We start from the raw sequence: 17,083 nt of genomic DNA on the forward strand, positions 1-17,083 counted from the left end.
ACTCCCCTCACGGGGGGGTTTGAGGGCAGTGGCCAGCGCACGCGGGGTCGGTTGGGATGCTTCCCAGCTCCCCTCAGCTTGGTGCAGCCCCGGGCCTAGCTGCCAAGTATAATCTGATGCCACAGGGGAGCAACACAGGCATGCAGTTTGCTGCTTTCTCCTCCCAACAGACAACACTGCACTGCATGTAGTCATGAGTACTTCATTTATTAATTACGATTGCCATACTTATGAAAGCCAGCTCACAATTATGAACAAGCCGTTGCCTGCCAAGCCCGCACACCCGAAGGAGGCCAGAGAGGAGCAAGGGCAACGGCCAGCAACATCTCCAACTGCTCCGGAGCCCTTGTAACTGCTCTAACAGCTCTGAACGTGCGCGAGGGAGGATCCGAGGGGGCCCACGCAGCCAATCAGCTCTCGAGCCTCTTGACGCGCCAGGCCGATGGCCAATCAGCGTGCGCGAGGGGGCGGGGCCCCGCGGGCGAGGAGAAGGCAGGGCGGGGAGGCGGGAGTCCGGCGCTGGCCGCCGTTAGGAGATGTGGCCGCTGGGCGCGGCGGCGGTGCTGGGCTGCGCCCTGGTGCTGCTCGTACTGTCGCTGGTGGTGAGGCAGCTGCTGAAGCAGAGGCGGCCGGCCGGCTTCCCGCCGGGCCCTGCGGGGCTGCCGCTCATCGGCAACATCCACGCCCTGGCCGCCGAGCAGCCGCACGTCTACATGAGGAGGCAGAGCCAGCTCCACGGGCAGGTAGCGCGGCGCCTCAGCGGCGGGGCGCGGCGGGGCGGGGCGCAGGGCCCAGTCCGGGTCCCGCCCCTGGGCCTCTAGGGACGCCTCCCGGAGCGGCAGGAGCTCCTCCGGTCCGAGCAGGAGGTGCCTCTCAGGCTCCACGGGGGCCTTAGGTCTAGTGGTTAGAGCCGGCGGTGTCAGTTGTGGGAGAGGGGGGGCAAACCAAGGGGACGCCGGGTTTCACAGCCAAGCCAGAAGGGTTGCCAGGAGCAGAGGTCGGGGAGCAAGCCGGGGTCAAACCAGGGGTCACGTGCGGAGCCAGGTGGTTACCGGAAGCAGATGTCAGGAAGCAAGATGAGGTCAAATCAGGGCTTCGAAGTCCAGGGGCTGGGTACACGAGGGAGGGACATAGGAACAGGCATGGACCAGAGCTGTGCCCAGACTGAGGCCTAACTGTGTCCTGTTGTGGGCCTGGCGGACAGGACCAGCACATGGGTGCCCGGCTTCTGGGGGTCTTCAGGGAATGGCATTCAGGATGAGGCAGCACCTGGAGCTCAGGAGTTTCACAGGTCTCAGTCCCCAGTTCTGCTGGGCAGGCATGCAGAGCCCTCTGCGGCTGGGGTGCCGGGTGGCATCTGGGGAATGGGTAGAGCACCATACCATTTCTCGCTGCTGTCTGGATGGCACCTGTGCAAGGGGGCTCTTAATCACAGTGGAGGACACCTCGCTGGTGGTAGAGAAGAGCCCACCATTCACATTACAGAACATCCTCCTGGGAAAGTGTCAAGATTTCCGTTATTTGTGGCACAAAATGTCCCTCCATGAGGGGCACAGACAGGACCAGTATTTGTAGTATAATCCTCCAGTGGGGTGCAGAAAGCACCAGCACTCATGGGAAAACTCTCGCACAGGGTGTTGAGAATGTTGTTTTGGCACTATCCTGATCAGTGGCAGTTATAAGCTGTTCAGGTTGCCTTGGGGGTGGAGGGAGTGTTAAAAGCCCCATCCATTTGCTTTTACATTTTTTTATTAGACTGGTTGGATTATGTTAGATTTAGAGTGCCACTGTTTGCAATGAAAAATGCCCCTCTGGAAGAATGGCAGGAGTGCAGATGATCAGGGCATGGGTGATCTGCACAGTGAGGGCAGGATCCAGAAGTGGGGATCAAGTTAAGCTGTAGTCAGGAACCAGAGTTGGGGTTGGAGAGTATTAAGTGTGGACCCACTCAGGGATCGAGTCACCGACTAGGGCTGGGATAGGCGAGCAAAATTCAAAGTTGAATCAGGTCAGGAAGGTTAATCCAGGAGTGAAATCCTGGGATGGGCAGAATCAAGAAACCAGGAGATCAAACCGAGAGTGAAGCCAGAGGGAGCACTAAAGCAGTTTTGAATCAAATTGCCCTGTTACTTGGATAATTCCTATTCCAGGTCAGGGGTTTGTTTATACATGTGAAGTTGAGTTTTAGGTGCCTTCAGCCAGCCCCTCCAGTGACATGGAGTGGACAGTGGTTTAGGTCCCGCTGGAGACTTCATAGTGGCTTTGATGGACCTGAGTGGCTAGTTACAGAGTGGCAGACTGAAATGTGTATGGGAAATGATGGGGCACTTGTTAGAAAAAAAAGAGTGCATCCTAGGATAGCAACACACCAGTCTATAGAAGATTCTAAACTAGGTTTGAACTAATGCAAGTCAGTAAAAATACTGACCTGGTCTAAAGAAAGAAATCTGATGGTAGTGGAGCTATGGGAAACTATTAGGAATAAAGGAGAGTTAAAATGGAAAAATAACAGGACAGCCTGACAGATGTCTGATGCCTGTGTACAACCTTTTTTCACAAAAAGGTTAACTGTAACCAGATTCTTTGTACATTTAGGTTTAAGAAGATAGGTGCAGATTAAAAGAATATATAAATTACTCAGATGGATTCAGATTAATAGATTATGATGCAGTGTATCTTGGGGTACTTAAAGAGGTAACCAAAGCAGTATTTGGAATATTAATTTTTATCCGGAGAACCTATGGTAAGTGGCAAACACAATACCCATCTCTTAAAGGGAGGACCTGGGAAATTATAGACCAGTCATTCTAACTTTGTTACCTAAGAAGATATTAAAGCAGATTATTAGACAAAGAGATTTATAAGCATTTTGGAAAATAATAAAGCGATAAGCAACAGCCAACCTGGATTTGTTGAGAATAACCCTGTAAAACCAATCTAATTTCCTTCTTTGACAGTAACTGGCTTGATGGATAAGGGTGAACCAATAAATGTGATATATCTTGATGCTATGTGCGATATGTCTTTGACTTGGTCTCACTCTCACATAATATTTTCTTAAGCAAACTTGGGAAATATGGTCAAACTGAAATCACCAGAAGGTGAGTGTACAACTATTTGAGTGCAGTGCCAAAACCAAGTTGATGAGGAGTAAGTTTAGCAGCGTACATGATACAAACAAGAAGTCTGGGGCCTGACAGCACACCACATTGTTTTACTAGGAGTTATCCCCAAGGAGAGGGCCATCGAAACCCCACACGCTTATGGCACCATGGGGGGTGGGGCAGGAGGATTTGATGCCGGAGACCCTCTTGGATGAGGAGGAGGTAATGGGAGACCCCTCAATGGTGGGACAACCGGATGCCCAGGAAGGGGTTCCCAGGGGCCACAGTGGAAGAGCACAGCTGCTGCTGCCTGCCCCTGAAGAGACAAGCATGTTGCTGCTGGTCCCCACTTTGACTAAGGATGTGAAAATGGAGGTCCAAGTGCAGCTGGAAATCTGCTCTTAGGACATTTTCTTGCCCTTGATCAAGACCATAGAGTGTGTCGCACAGGAGGAGGAGATGAGCTCTGACATCATAGACACTGAGACACAGGACCTGAATTCCTGGGAAGTGCCCTTCACCTCACAGGAGCCCACCCCAGACCTCAACCTTGCAGATGATGGCCAAGGACATGGGCTCCAATACAGCATTCCCCACACAGAGGCCGCAGCCTGAGCAACCCATGACCAGCCTTCTTCACCCTTGTCCTGATGACTCTGGCTGAGAGGAAAGATGCCCATCAGCTCTGGAAGTTATGACTAGCCACAGCTCCACACGGCTGGGAGGACCCTGTGGTCCAGGGTAGATACATGCAGTGACTCGGGAGAAGGGGAGGGGTAGAAAGGGAAGGAGGGGGAAAGGGAATGTTTTAAGAGCCGCACTGGCATTCTATGGAGTGATGATTCCCTGAACTGTTTCTTTTACGGTACAAGTCACCTCCAGACCCACCCAGACCCTCCTTCCCCACCAAGCCTTCTATTTTCCTCACCCTCGGACTGCCTGCCTGGCCACACCACAGCTGGGGCACTGGCCCTGGGGGAGGGGAACCTGGGTACCGGCAGAGAACTCACCATAGCTCCCTAGATGTGTTTGTGTGGAGTGATGAGAGGGTCCAAAAAAACCTTTCTTCATAATACGTTATCACTGAAAGTTTCAAACTTACACAAAGGCTCTGTGTCTCCCTTGTCTGCAGATGCCATGTCTGTGCATGTGAGGCTGAGTCACAGTGGACTGGGTGGTTCTTAAAGGCCAGCCAACCAACCAAATATCTGATGAGTGCAAGAGAAATGTCAGGAGCCAACAGCAAGGTTGTAAATTGGAAATGTTACAATCTCCGGTCACAGCCTGTGATCTCTGAGTGCACACCGTGGACTCCTGGTGTCAGGAGCTGCAGGTCCAGCATGAGGAAAGACTAGAGATGTGGAGGAGGGAAATGGACAGGCTGGGCACAGCTTACACAAGGGCTATCCAGACACACGAGTAGGTCACTGAGGTGGCCACCTACAGTTTGGATGAGGCAAACCATGTTGCTGCAGAGCTCAACAAGGTGCAGCACCAGGAGAGGAAATTCATGCACATGACTCTGAACTGCTTGGTGTCCACATCTGACCCCACTGACTCATGCCCAGTCTCCCACAACTTACCAAACCACACCGTAAGTACACTTTCCTGGAGCAACAGGAACAGAGGTCGTATGGCGGGGATTTCCAGCTGGGTCTAGTGGAATGGTCTCCATGCACACTGACTTGGAGATGTTGGGGAGCCAAGAGGCCCCAAGACAGGCATGCCAAAGCCACTGCGGTAAGGTCCCTGGACAAAGACATCCAATATTGCCTAGCCCAGGGTGCTGCAGTGAGTGAGGGGATCAGGCTGCTAGAGACCCAATGTTGGGGCCATTGGGGACAACAGCGCCCTTCCTGGCTTCACCCACTTCCGCCCCACCACCCCTGCCCCCAGCTGCAGGCATTCCAGCCTGAAGGTACAGGCCCCCAGAGCAGTTTCAGACCAGCCCTGAAGGGCCACAGAAGTGCATCAAGGTGGGCAGCTCAGCCCACTGGACTGCTGGGCGAGGCTGTCACTGGAACATTCTCCCTCCACAGGCTGCTGGGACTTGGAAAAGGGAGACTGGGTCCTGGGGGCACGGGCCAAGGGCCAGAAGGTCCCTTGAGGGAGAGCCAGGAGGACAGGGCTTAGTGTCTCAGGTGAGAAGCCCCCATACTTTGTGCTTCCTATCCATGGTTCTTTTTTCCCTCAGTTCTAGCCCTGTCCCAAAGGCCCCTAGCACAACCCCCTCTTATTGTGCCCACTCCTTGTCTTAACCAACCCAACCATGGCCATTCTCCATTTCCCACCTCCCCACTCTCCCTTCAAAGATTCCCCAATTGGTATGAACTGGGAAAAGGGAGAGAACATATTCTGTCACAGACAGTGTTCAGCAGGTTTTCTTTATTAATAAAAATGAGTTTTGCAACTTCAACATTATAAAATGAGGCTGTGTCTTCTTTACGCTGGATTTTTGTGAACCCCATTTTGTGGCCCAGAAACTAGAGAACCACAGCCTGGTGCTAATGCAGGGTCATATGAAACCCACCGCCCCTACTTGGCCATCCAGTTCACAAGGGTGATGAGCAGCGTTTCCTCTAAGCTGCACGGTGTGTGGCATGAGTGCACCTGTGCAGCTGTGCACACCGTGCAGCTTAGAGGGGACGCTGGTGATGGGGTACATACCAGGGCTTCAAGGATACAGCCAGCCTGCTGTTGTGTAGTGCTAGGGCCCCCAACAGTTGTGGAGGGCTGATCCTCAGCCCTATCCCTGCACTATGTGTGTTCATGCCGATATATCCAGTCTGTGCACCATGCCTTCTCTGCTCAGGATTCATTGAATACCTCCACTCTGGTCTTAACAGATATTGTGGAGGACACTCACGGCAACAATGAGTTGCAGCAGGTTCTCCTCATCCACCTTGAGGCATGCACCGAGAGCCCGCCAACGTGCCTTGTGGAGGTCAAAGGTGCATTCCACCACCAACTACTGCCTGAGGAGGTGTCCTATGAAGCGCACTGTCAGGCAGTCCAGCTGCCTCCTATATGGCTTCATCAGCCAGGGCTGGAGGGGGTAATCTGGGTCACTGATGATGAGTGGGGGACTAAGATGTCACCAGTGATGAAATCGGGAAGTTTGGGAGTATAGCACCCACTCTCCATCAGGTTGCATCATGGGCACTGCCTGCACAGCCAGCGTAGATGTGGATGAATCGGCCACAAAGGTCAACGACACCCTGAAGGACAACTGAGAAGTAGTCCTTGTGGTTGATGAATGCCCAGGCACCTTGGGGTGGGCAGACAGTTGGGAAATATATGCCATCCCTGGCCCCTACACAGTTGGGGAAGCTCATGCGTCGGAAGCCAGTTACCACCTCCCGGGGGTTGATGAGGCAGATAAAGCAGTTTGCTGAGATGTCCTGGATGACCAGGCAAACCTCTTGGACGGCCTCTCCAGCCATGGACCTGTCCACACCAAACTGGTTGGCAATGTAGTGGAGAATGCCAGCGATGGCCACCTGCTTCTCCAGACTGAGAGTTGACTGCATAATAATATCCTGGTATATGATGTGGGGGGCCACCTGGGTGGCAATGTCTTGGCACATGTGGAAGGCCTGGAGCTACAGTTCATCCTCCCAGGTGCCAAGGACGATCTGCTCCTACCAGTTGGTGCTGGTGAGGTGGGCCCAGACCCTGTGCTCAATAGTCTAAAAGTAGTCCCAGAGCACCCTGGCATTCATGGCATCCAGGATGGCCTCATCTTCATGGGCCAGGAGGAACCTGGAGGCAGTGTCGAGGATGCTCAATGGGTGGGGGTGGGGAAGAGGCACAACTGATAGCTCTGTGCTTGTTGGCATGAGGGTACATGCCAGGGCCACCAGCTGCCGCATCAGGTTCAGCTGGATGTGTGTGCTGTCCCGTATCTGGTAGTAAGAGTTATGCAGAGCAATCAGCAGGACTCACCACAGTTCCTGGGTGTCCCTGCTTGGGTGCAGGAAGTGGGATGCCATGACATGGAGCGGGATAGCCAGGACACACAGCAAGAGGACAGTGGGGGCTTGTGTGTGTGTTTGCCCTGGCTGTCCTGATGCATGCTGGAAGGGAGAAAGCATTCTGGGAAGAGAGCTCTCCCCCCACAGTGCAACTGGGCATGCTTTGACTGCTGGGTTCTTTCAAATTGGCCGCTGTTTGAAAGAATGAGGTGGGGGGCAGGGGTGGGTTCCCTGCCTGCTGCCCCAGTAGCTGGGGAGGGGGTATTAAATATGAGCTGGCACCTCCCCAAGAGCCAAACAGGGGTGGCTGGGTCAGGCCTGTGCAGCATTGGAGCTTGGATTCAACCAGCCATCCTGGCTGCTGGTGCTTGAAAAGCAGCCAGCAGCACCTTAATCGGGGGTGGGGGCCCACTTTCTCCAGGAGTATCCCTGATGCCTAGTGGTAGTGCTTTGGGGGGGTGCACACCCCCTGAGAGAGCTCCCACACAGGGAATCCCAACCTAGGCTGCTGCTGTCTCTGGGCAGGTGTGGGAGCAAACCTACAGGCACAGCCAGACATCAGCCAGTAGCACTACAATCGGCAGTCAGGTGGCCCTGACTAGCACCCTCCCCCAGGGAGATTGTATGCGGTGCCTGATGGCACCACCTCCCAAGAAAGCCCCCAATGTGAGGGATTCAAACTCTGCCCCAGGTGCCAGTTTTAGACAGCAGCTGTTGCTGCCGTGCTGTGGCTGCTGTCAAAATGAACATGCCGGGAGCTGGGGTGGGGGTGGGATTCAAGATCTGGCCAGACCTGTGGGGTGAATCCTTGCCCCTCCCCAACTCCCAGCAGGAACAGGTTAATTCAACAAGGAGAAATGCAAAGTGCTGCACCTATGGAGGAAAAATGTCCAGCACACCTACAGCCTAGGGAATGACCTGCTGGGTGGCATGGAAGTGGAAAGGGATCTTGGAGTCCTAGCGGACTCCAAGATGAACATGAGTCGGCAGTGTGACGAAGCCATCAGAAAAGCCAATGGCACTTTATCGTGCATCAGCAGATGCATGACGAATAGGTCCAAGGAGGTGATACTTCCCCTCTATCGGGCACTGGTCAGACCGCAGTTGGAGTACTGCATGCAATTCTGGGCACTGCAATTCAAGAGGGATGTGGATAACCTGGAGAGGGTCCAGAGAAGGGCCACTCGTATGGTTAAGGGCCTGCAGACCAAGCCCTACGAGGAGAGACTAGAGAAACTGGACCTTTTCAGCCTCCGCAAGAGAAGGTTGAGAGGCGACCTTGTGGCTGCCTATAAGTTCATCACGGGGGCACAGAAGGGAATTGGTGAGGTTTTATTCACCAAGGTGCCCCCGGGGGTTACAAGAAATAACGGCCACAAGCTAGCAGAGAGCAGATTTAGACTGGACATTAGGAAGAACTTCTTCACAGTTCGAGTGGCCAAGGTCTGGAACAGGCTCCCAAGGGAGGTGGTGCTCTCCCCTACTGGGGGTCTTCAAGAGGAGGTTAGATAAGCATCTAGATGGGGTCATCTAGACCCAGCACTCTTTCCTGCATATGCAGGGGGTCGGACTCGATGATCTATTGAGGTCCCTTCCGACCCTAACATCTATGAATCTATGAATCTAAAATGAGGGCCATGCGTGCACAACACTTTAAAGTGGGTTTTCAACCGCTTTTGCGCTGCTTTAATGGTGCTGGTGTTTGTACGCATTGGCGGTATATTGTGCAGTAATTCCAGCCACTGTAGCAAATTCGGTAGTGTAATGCGCCTTAAATGACTTGAGGTGCAGGAGGAGTTTTAATTTGCTGCCGTGCAGTCATGGAGCGAAGCACTGGGCTCTGCGCAGCTCAGGGGCTCTGCAGGAAGCCCATGCAGGCAGCCTGGCAACAGCCCAGGAAGACAGGCTCCACCCAAGATCTTTCTTTCTTTTTTTCCCCCTGGAGCCTGCCTGCCTGCCTGAGCTGCAGAGGGAAGCACTAGGCCCCCCCCACCCCGGCCCAGCCCAGGGACCACTCCGCCTGCTGGCAGCTTGCTCTCCCCGCTGCCGGAGAGGTAGGTAAGTTCAGGTGTGTGCATGACATGGGGATTAAAATTTTTTTAAAACCCACTGCTTCAATTTAGGGTCCCCATTTCATCTATACACCCTTGAGAACCAAAGACTTAACACTGATATTGGTTTTATGGCACATTATAGCCTACCTGATTTCTGAATTCTTTGCACTTGAAATTCATCTCCGATTAATTGGTTCCTTTTCTTCTGTTAACTGTTTGTTGCTGCCCCTGGGAATTCTGTCCTTACAACTACACTGTACAACTTTCACTTGTCAGACCCGAAAAAGTGTCTTGCATTTCAAAGCTTGTCTAAATCTATTCCATTAATGCAGTTGGTCCAATAAATGACATCATCCTAAGAAATCCCTGCCTCTTGTACAATTCTTGGACTTTTTTTTTTTTTTTTTTAAAAATGTTTCATGTTCCAAGCCAAATCAAGTCCAAATCTGTGAGTCAGTCCAGAACCATAAGTGGCCCTACAACCGGCAAACATCCCCCACCACAGACTTCAGATATTTCCAAAGTCTTTTGGCAGGCATCCTACGGGCAGGCCCAAGCCTGGAGGCTTGGGGTTCAGATGCCCCCAAGTTTTGCCTGCCCTCAGCCACATGGCCACAGGAGTAAGCTAGGGAGGAGCCTCCCATTTCCATAAAGTGGCTTTAAACCCCAACACCTCGGCACGTAGTAAATCACACCAGAACAGTTATCCGTAGGAGCACTTAAGGAAAACTGCCTTCATGGATCCAGATACATGGTGTTTCCCCTGCCAGGTAATTCTCAGACCATTGTGGCTAACACTACCCTATTTTAAAAAGAAGAATTACAGAGAAGCTAAAATGACCCATGCTATTATATATAATTTACTTAAGTAGGGTTAGCAATGGGAATTATCAATGAGACTTTCCCAGCCCCTTGTCAAGTTGCTATGTGACTCTTTAGATATATATTATCTTCCTATCTTTAACTTGTTGCTTATGTTCTTCTATGGTCCATATTATTGGTTGTTAAATACATTATGGTAGTTCAGGAATTGGCAACCCCTGGCACACATGTCATTAGTGGCACGTGGAGACATTTTTCCTGGCACACTGGCAGGCATGCAAGGAAACTGTTCAATTTTTTCTTAAGTTGCTGCTCTGGGCTCTCCCATGCAGCCACAAGTCCCCACGCCACATCCAGTAGTGCATCCTGCCATGTACCCCGCCCCCCCTTCCCCCCCCGTTTTATTTTTGTGGCATGTCGGTACTCCAGCACCTTACAAGGTAGACATTGTGGTTTTTTCCGCACTCCTGCCAAAAAACATTACCTAGCCCTGTGGTAGTTGCTTGGCTTGGCAGCTTTGAAACATTTGACATAATTAGTAAAACTATTCAGCTAAGAGGTGAGTATTGACTCAAATGATGCAAAAGTAAGAATTTACTACTGAGTACTGAGAGATAATTAAACTTGTGAGGCAAAAACAAATTAGTTATGTGTGCAGGGGTGTAGGTTGTAGCCGTGTTGGTCTAAGGACATAGGCAGACAAGGTTCCTTGGGTGAATTTGATATCTTTTATTAGACCAACCCAAATAGTTGGCGAATAGTTATTAAGCAAGCTTTCCAAGTTCAAAAACCCTTCATCAGGCTCTGAAGAGCACACACCAACTGCTGAAACTTCCTTAGCCTGACGAAGGGTTTTTGAACTCGAAAGCTTGCTTAATAACTATTCTCCAACTATTTGGGTTAGTCTAATAAAAGATATCAAATTCACCCAAGGAACCTTGTCTGCCTTAGTTATGTATTGCACTTAACTGTACCCTATGGAAAACTAGTTAAAGGTAGTTGAGGGGAGGAAATTCTTAAGGAGGTCTATCGTAAATTGTTTATCAGAGAGAAATTTCACTCCCATAATCTGCCAGTCATCTAGGTTCTTAGCAGCTCCCTAAGTCTTGACTGAATAACTGCAGGTGTTGGTTGAGAATATTTTTTAAAGAGGGAACCCCAACATGTGAGGCCGTAAATTAAAATGGTCTGAAGTGACTCCTTTCTTGGCCTTTGCGTGCTTTTGGTTACTTGCTTCCTATGAAGATGCTGCCCAGATATGTATAGCTCATGCAGCTTTTTACATGAATAAATCCTGGGGATACGACAGGGATTAAAAAGAAACATTTTTGTCATTAAAAAGAAACAAATTACAACAAGTGACAGCACATGAATAAAATATCAATTTCAGTGAAAGCATTTTGTTTTAAACTGTTTTAATTTGATTGGGATTTTGGCAACAATGTAATTCTTGTTGAAGACTCAGATTTATAGTATTTATAGTATCTTTAAAATGTTACCTTAAGGAAGCAAATCTTCTGGTTTATAAGTTAATAACATTAAAGCTTTAAAAAAAAAAATCAGATGAAGTGCTTTCAATACGAGTAGTAAAAATCTTTTTTTCAGTTTGTAATCTTTACTTTTATGCCTGCCAATATAGTCAACATCTGTGGAAATTCTTGGAAGAAAGTGGGGCTTCAGAAGCCAATAATGGTTATGGACCACAATTATTGGCCACAGTAGCCTATTCAAGAGTTGGGAAAAGTACAAAATTAGTTCTTAGGTGAGGAGTTCTCAGGAACTCAAATCAGTTGACTGGCTAGGCAGCACTCAGGGAATTAACCACTTTTCCTGCCACAGAATTTATCATGATCAGGGAATTAATGCAGCAGCTGTTCACCCCCCTCCTCCTTTAGTTTATTAGAGCAGTCCTACTGGACTTTGACCTTGACAGAGGCACTAAACAAATGTAATTCCCAGATTCAGCCCCTGATTAGTGATTGCTCTGAAGCAGTTATGAATAGAAACTTTGATTTGTCATGTCTTTAATGATAAACTGCAAGAGAAACTTTTAATTTGTCATTGGCAGATTGGCCTAAGAGGAGTCAGAGAAATGCAACTATATAAAAATGTAAGATAAAAGTAGTTATTACCATGGCAAGTAATTATAATTTATTAATGCTATCAGCTTATGTCAGTGGGAGTGGAATACAGCAAAAACTGTGTTATCCGGCACTTTACCAACCAGAAAGCTCCGCTAACCAGCACCTGTCAATACAAATCTTCCTTCTGAGGGACATGGCAAAAGCAAAACTGCTTTCCGGTTTCACCACCATGAGCCAAGTCCCACCTCTTCCTTCGGGTCCACGGCCTGGGGCAAAGAAGCCTGCGCGGGGCCCCCCTCCCTGTCCCCCGACACACTGACACCAGGGAGTGAAAGCTCTGGTGCACTGGACACGGCATATTTGATTAACTGGCATCCCCCATTCCCAGGGGATGCTGGATAACAGAGCTTTTTCTGTACTTGGCTATATTCACTTTTTACTTTCACACTAGGCCGATATTGATTTTTTCTAGCTGTGGGAAAGGAGCACAGCTCAAGTTGGGGCAGGAGCTACAGAGCTGAAGCTTCCCCCTCCCCCACCTCACCTGCCCAGGTTGGTACACACGGGCAGGAGTAGGAGCCGCTGTTGGAGGCAGAACAGCCCCACCGGCCTGGGCCCCAGCCAGCACGTGCAGCTTCTGACAGGGCTGTTTCTGTTGTATCTGCAGCTGGCTGGGTGCTGCTCTGCTCCCCTCCTAGGGCCAGGCCAACAGACACAGGGGGAACGTGATGTGGGGTGTCCTGGGCAGGGCTCAGCCTCATGCAGAATACTGTCGGGGCAGTTGTTGACTGTACCACCTGGGCAAGCTCTGCTATGCATTAAGTTTTTCTACTAGGAAAACAAACCTGGAAGAATTATCCCATGTATATACAGCATGAGTCAGCAGTGTCAACATACATCCCAAGGGCTAGATCTGGCTTGAGGAGGTGGGTCATTTGGCCAGCAGGCTTGCCATAGCAGGGAATTGGGCTGGTTGTAATGCAGCATATTCCGTCCCAGAAGAGCCAATTGGACTTGCAGTAGTTCTGTTCGGGCTCTCTGCATGAGCAGAGCTAGTTCCCAGGTGTGGAGTTCTCAGGAACTCAGATCAGTTGATTGGCCACAGAGCATCCAGGAAATTAATGTGGGTCACCTCACGTCTTTTTCTGTCACTGAATTTATCATTTTTTATTGCCACTGGCAATGAAATTCATCAGTCATCAGTGACTGAAAACTGTGACAGCATTAACACCCTGGCTGCTGGCAACCAATTTGAGCATGACATCAGCAATTCAAGCAATTATTTTTCTTGTTCTAATGTTCAGTTTCTGTTCCACTCTTTTATTATGTGGTTTCATAACATAATCATGGAGCAGACTTGCAAATGCATGTTATAAGTGATCTTTTCTTAATGTGTTCTTTTTAAAGATCTTCAGTCTTGATCTTGGAGGTATATCTGCTATTGTACTGAACGGATATGACGCAATAAAAGAGTGCCTAGTTCATCAAAGTGAAGTTTTTGCAGACAGACCATCCCTTCCTTTGTTTAAGAAAATGACAAAAATGGGAGGTGAGTGTTCCCATGACCAACATGGAGAAGGCTTCTTATAACCTAAAACCACATATTCAATGTAATATTTCTCAAATGTGTAATTTCATATAACAGAATACTTCTCTAAATATGTTGCCTAGGTAAGACTTCATTTGTCTGTGTTCTCTATAGTAAGAGAGAGGTTGAAGTCTCAAAATTCTATAATTTACGGTCCTCCAAATTACAAGGGATTGAATTCCATAATCTCTACAATTTATGGTTCCTAAAAATCACAGGTAGTAGTTTGGACATAAATGACTTCCTTCATCATTGGTGAGCAAATGCTACCCAAGATATTGCTGACTTTGGAACCTCCCAATCAGTTTTGTTTGGGCTATGGTCAGTGAAGAAACTGCATTTCTTCAGCTCTTTCTTCAGCTTTTCAAATTGCTCAGAGTTGATCTTGTTTGAATATCTTCTTCTGTTGTGTTGGTTTTGCCTTCAATTTAGGGTTCCTACTAAAACCTGGTTTTAGCAACTAAAAGGCTTAGCAGAAATTGGAGCAGCAGGTCAGCCTTTATTTCTACTACTAGACAGTAGATTATTTTTGGTTGGTGATTTGGTGCCCTTCATTTTGGAGATCTTCACTTTGTAGACCTTGGACTTTGCATTTTAGCATCTCTCTTCCAGCATCTCTTTTACTTTGGAATCTTTTTAAACAATCATACATTCCCTTGATGCTTTGGTTGTCTAGGATTTGAAGTATATTCTGATCTATAGCTCATTGCTTTATCTAGTTTATATATCTTTACTTGCCTTCCGTAAGACTGGCTTAACTGGCTTCTTGAACTGTCTGAATTTTACTCTGTCTGGGCACCTAGCAGCTATTTTGGCCCAATCATAGCATTTGCTGCCAGAATTATTTCTGGGGGGGAGGGGTTTCTAAAGCCAGTGATTGTCTAATGTAATGTGCATAAGCAATTTTGGCAGAGGGACCAGAACCCACTGTGTCTTGCTTCCTTTTGCTTGCATTGCTTCTGGCTCCATGACTCTTGCACTATTTGGTTGTTGAGTGGACCAGCATCAATAAGGAGAGGTATCAGACCCCGGTCAATCCTTGCCATCAGCCTGCTCCTTAGCACACTCTTCTTCAAGAGATAGGGGGTTGACGCCTCTCAGCCTGAGGTCAACCTAGAACCCAGATCTCTCATTTCCTAGGCAAGTGCTCTTCCCACTAGATTATTAATCAAAAGTTGGCTGTTGCCACCTTCACTGTTTATTATTAAGCTGTTGAGCATATTCACAGCCACAATTGCTTGATATGATCTGGCCATCTCTATGGAATTGAGGACCTAGCTGCTGTTCACGTGTCTCATAGAAAATTGGTATTACAGCAGAGTTTAGTGGGAAGTGCGGCACTTAAGTGACTGGTCTGGATTACTTCTGAGCATGCACAGCAACCTAAGTCTAGGCACCTGGTGATCTCTTGCAGGCCAAAACAGAAGCACTGGATGCATTTAGCCACCTCACTGGTGTTGTGACCTCTGAGTGGGATTGAACTAGATCAGTCTTTGTGGCCTCGTTTCCTAAATCCCACAAGTAATGTTTAAGCACTGTAGAGGTCAATTAAGATCTGGGCCCTAGAAGACCAGCCAACGTGGAAAATAACAGCTAACTGGAATTTGACAAGAACAGACTGTGCTCATGTCATACCAAGCTTATTTCCTTCTTTGACAGGATAGCTGACCTTGCAAATGGGGGGGGGGGGGGCTATATATGATACATCTCAACTTTATGAAGGCTTTAAACAGGGCCTCCCACATAACATTTTAATAAGCAAGCTAGGGAAATACTGAAACACTGAAATTGGTAGTGCACAATTCTTTAAAAAAAGGATGTACATAGATTACTTATGGTTTGAAGTTACAGTGAGAGGGCATTTCAAGTGGGATTTTGCAAAGATTTCTTGTGGTCCAGGCTCTATTCATTTTTTTATTACTACTTTGGATGACAAAATTGAAGATACAACACTAAAATTTGTTGATGACAACAAGCTGGAAGGACTTGCAGTTACTCTGGAGGATAGGATCAGAATTCAACATGATCTTGTTAAATTGCAACAAAATGAAAATCACTAAAGAAATTGAGAGCACAACATTTAGGAAGGCGAAATCAAATGCACAATTAAAAATGACAAGTCACGGAAAAGGATTCAGAGTTTATAGTGGACCACAAATTAACAATCAGTCAACAATGTGCTGTTGCAGCACAAAAGGAAAAATTAATTCTGGAATGTATTAATAGAAATGTCATAAATAAAATTCAGAAAGCATCTGTTCTGTTGTAATCAGTACTGGTGAGGCCTCAGCTGGAGTACAGTGATTGTATTATATCTAAATAAAAGTCAGGGAGGGAGACTGAGACCAGAGGGGGCCTTACAGTATACCAAACTGTGACAAAAAGATGACAGTGATTAATTGTCCTGAGCATATACTAGGGATTTGACAAGAACAAATTGGCTTTATTTGCAGCAAATACTAGGAAAAAAATTCCAAGTAAAAGGGTAATGAAGCACTGGAACAGACAGCTAAAGAAGCTTGTAAAAATCAACTTCTCTGGAATTTTTTTTATAAGCACAGTTTTAGACACACCTCTATAAAGAAGGCCCCCTCAGTACAGGTAGATAGATTAGATCAGGGGTGACCAACCTGCAGCACAAGCGTCACAAGTGGCACAGGCAGCTTCTCTGTGTGGTACGTGGCAGATCAGGGAGGAGACAGGCAGCAAACCAATGGGTAAGGCAGGGAGCAGAAAACAGCAAATTGGGCAAGGAGCACAGGGAAGGAAACAGAAAGCAGAGCAGCAGATCAGACAGGGAGCATAGTTTGGAGCAGAAAACAGAACAGAGCGAGCAGGGGAAGGGAATCGGAGTGGTATCTGGGGACAGTGTAGGGATAATTTGTAGCACTCCTGCCAAAAAGGTTGGCCCCCACTACGTTGGATGAGTGCTTTCAGTCCCTTTCAGCCATACCTGCTCTGGGGAGACTGTAACAGGCAGCATCTCTTGGGGCTGGGTCTTATGTCAGACTGCCCACCTGTTGCTGCGGGGCAATCCGCCCGGTCGTCCTGCCACGACTTTACTGTTCCTACAAACAGATGGTCAATACGGGAGACTGCCCATTACATGCCCCAATGCCAAGGGGCACTATCTGTGGCTCCATTCCTCCCCTACACCACAGCCCATGCCTCGCAGATGGCATCCAGGCTAATGTTAATCCTGGTTTGAGACCGAAGCAAACTGAGTACAAAGTTGGGCCCCACACACACACACACACACACCTCTCTCCCACCTCACAGGAGGCCTCTTCCACTCCACCCCTCTCTCACCAGGGTCTCTGGCATACTGCCCATCACCAGGCCACACTCCACTGCCCTGCTTCTCTTTGAGCAGCCCCTCTTGGGCCACCAGGCTTCGCTATGCTCATACTGGCCTCACCACGCAGAACCTTCGGTTCCCACAAGTTCTCCTGCTCTA

The 17,083-nt window shown here is 48.7% G+C and overlaps 1 protein-coding gene across 2 annotated transcripts in view; it reads left to right on the forward strand.

Moving 5' to 3' along the window:
- Positions 1-474: 474 nt before the first annotated feature.
- LOC102564928 (vitamin D 25-hydroxylase) overlaps positions 475-17,083 on the forward strand; it is a 30,352-nt gene continuing 13,743 nt past the window's right edge. For both annotated transcript variants that reach the window (XM_006275041.4, XM_059722647.1), the window contains exons 1-2: positions 475-743; positions 13,446-13,587. In XM_006275041.4, the coding sequence (XP_006275103.3) occupies positions 537-743; positions 13,446-13,587 (349 nt within the window). In that variant the 5' untranslated portion in view covers positions 475-536. The remainder of the gene's footprint in view (positions 744-13,445; positions 13,588-17,083) is intronic.

Source organism: Alligator mississippiensis, chromosome 2, assembly GCF_030867095.1.
Source record: "Alligator mississippiensis isolate rAllMis1 chromosome 2, rAllMis1, whole genome shotgun sequence".
NCBI lineage: Eukaryota > Metazoa > Chordata > Crocodylia > Alligatoridae > Alligator > Alligator mississippiensis.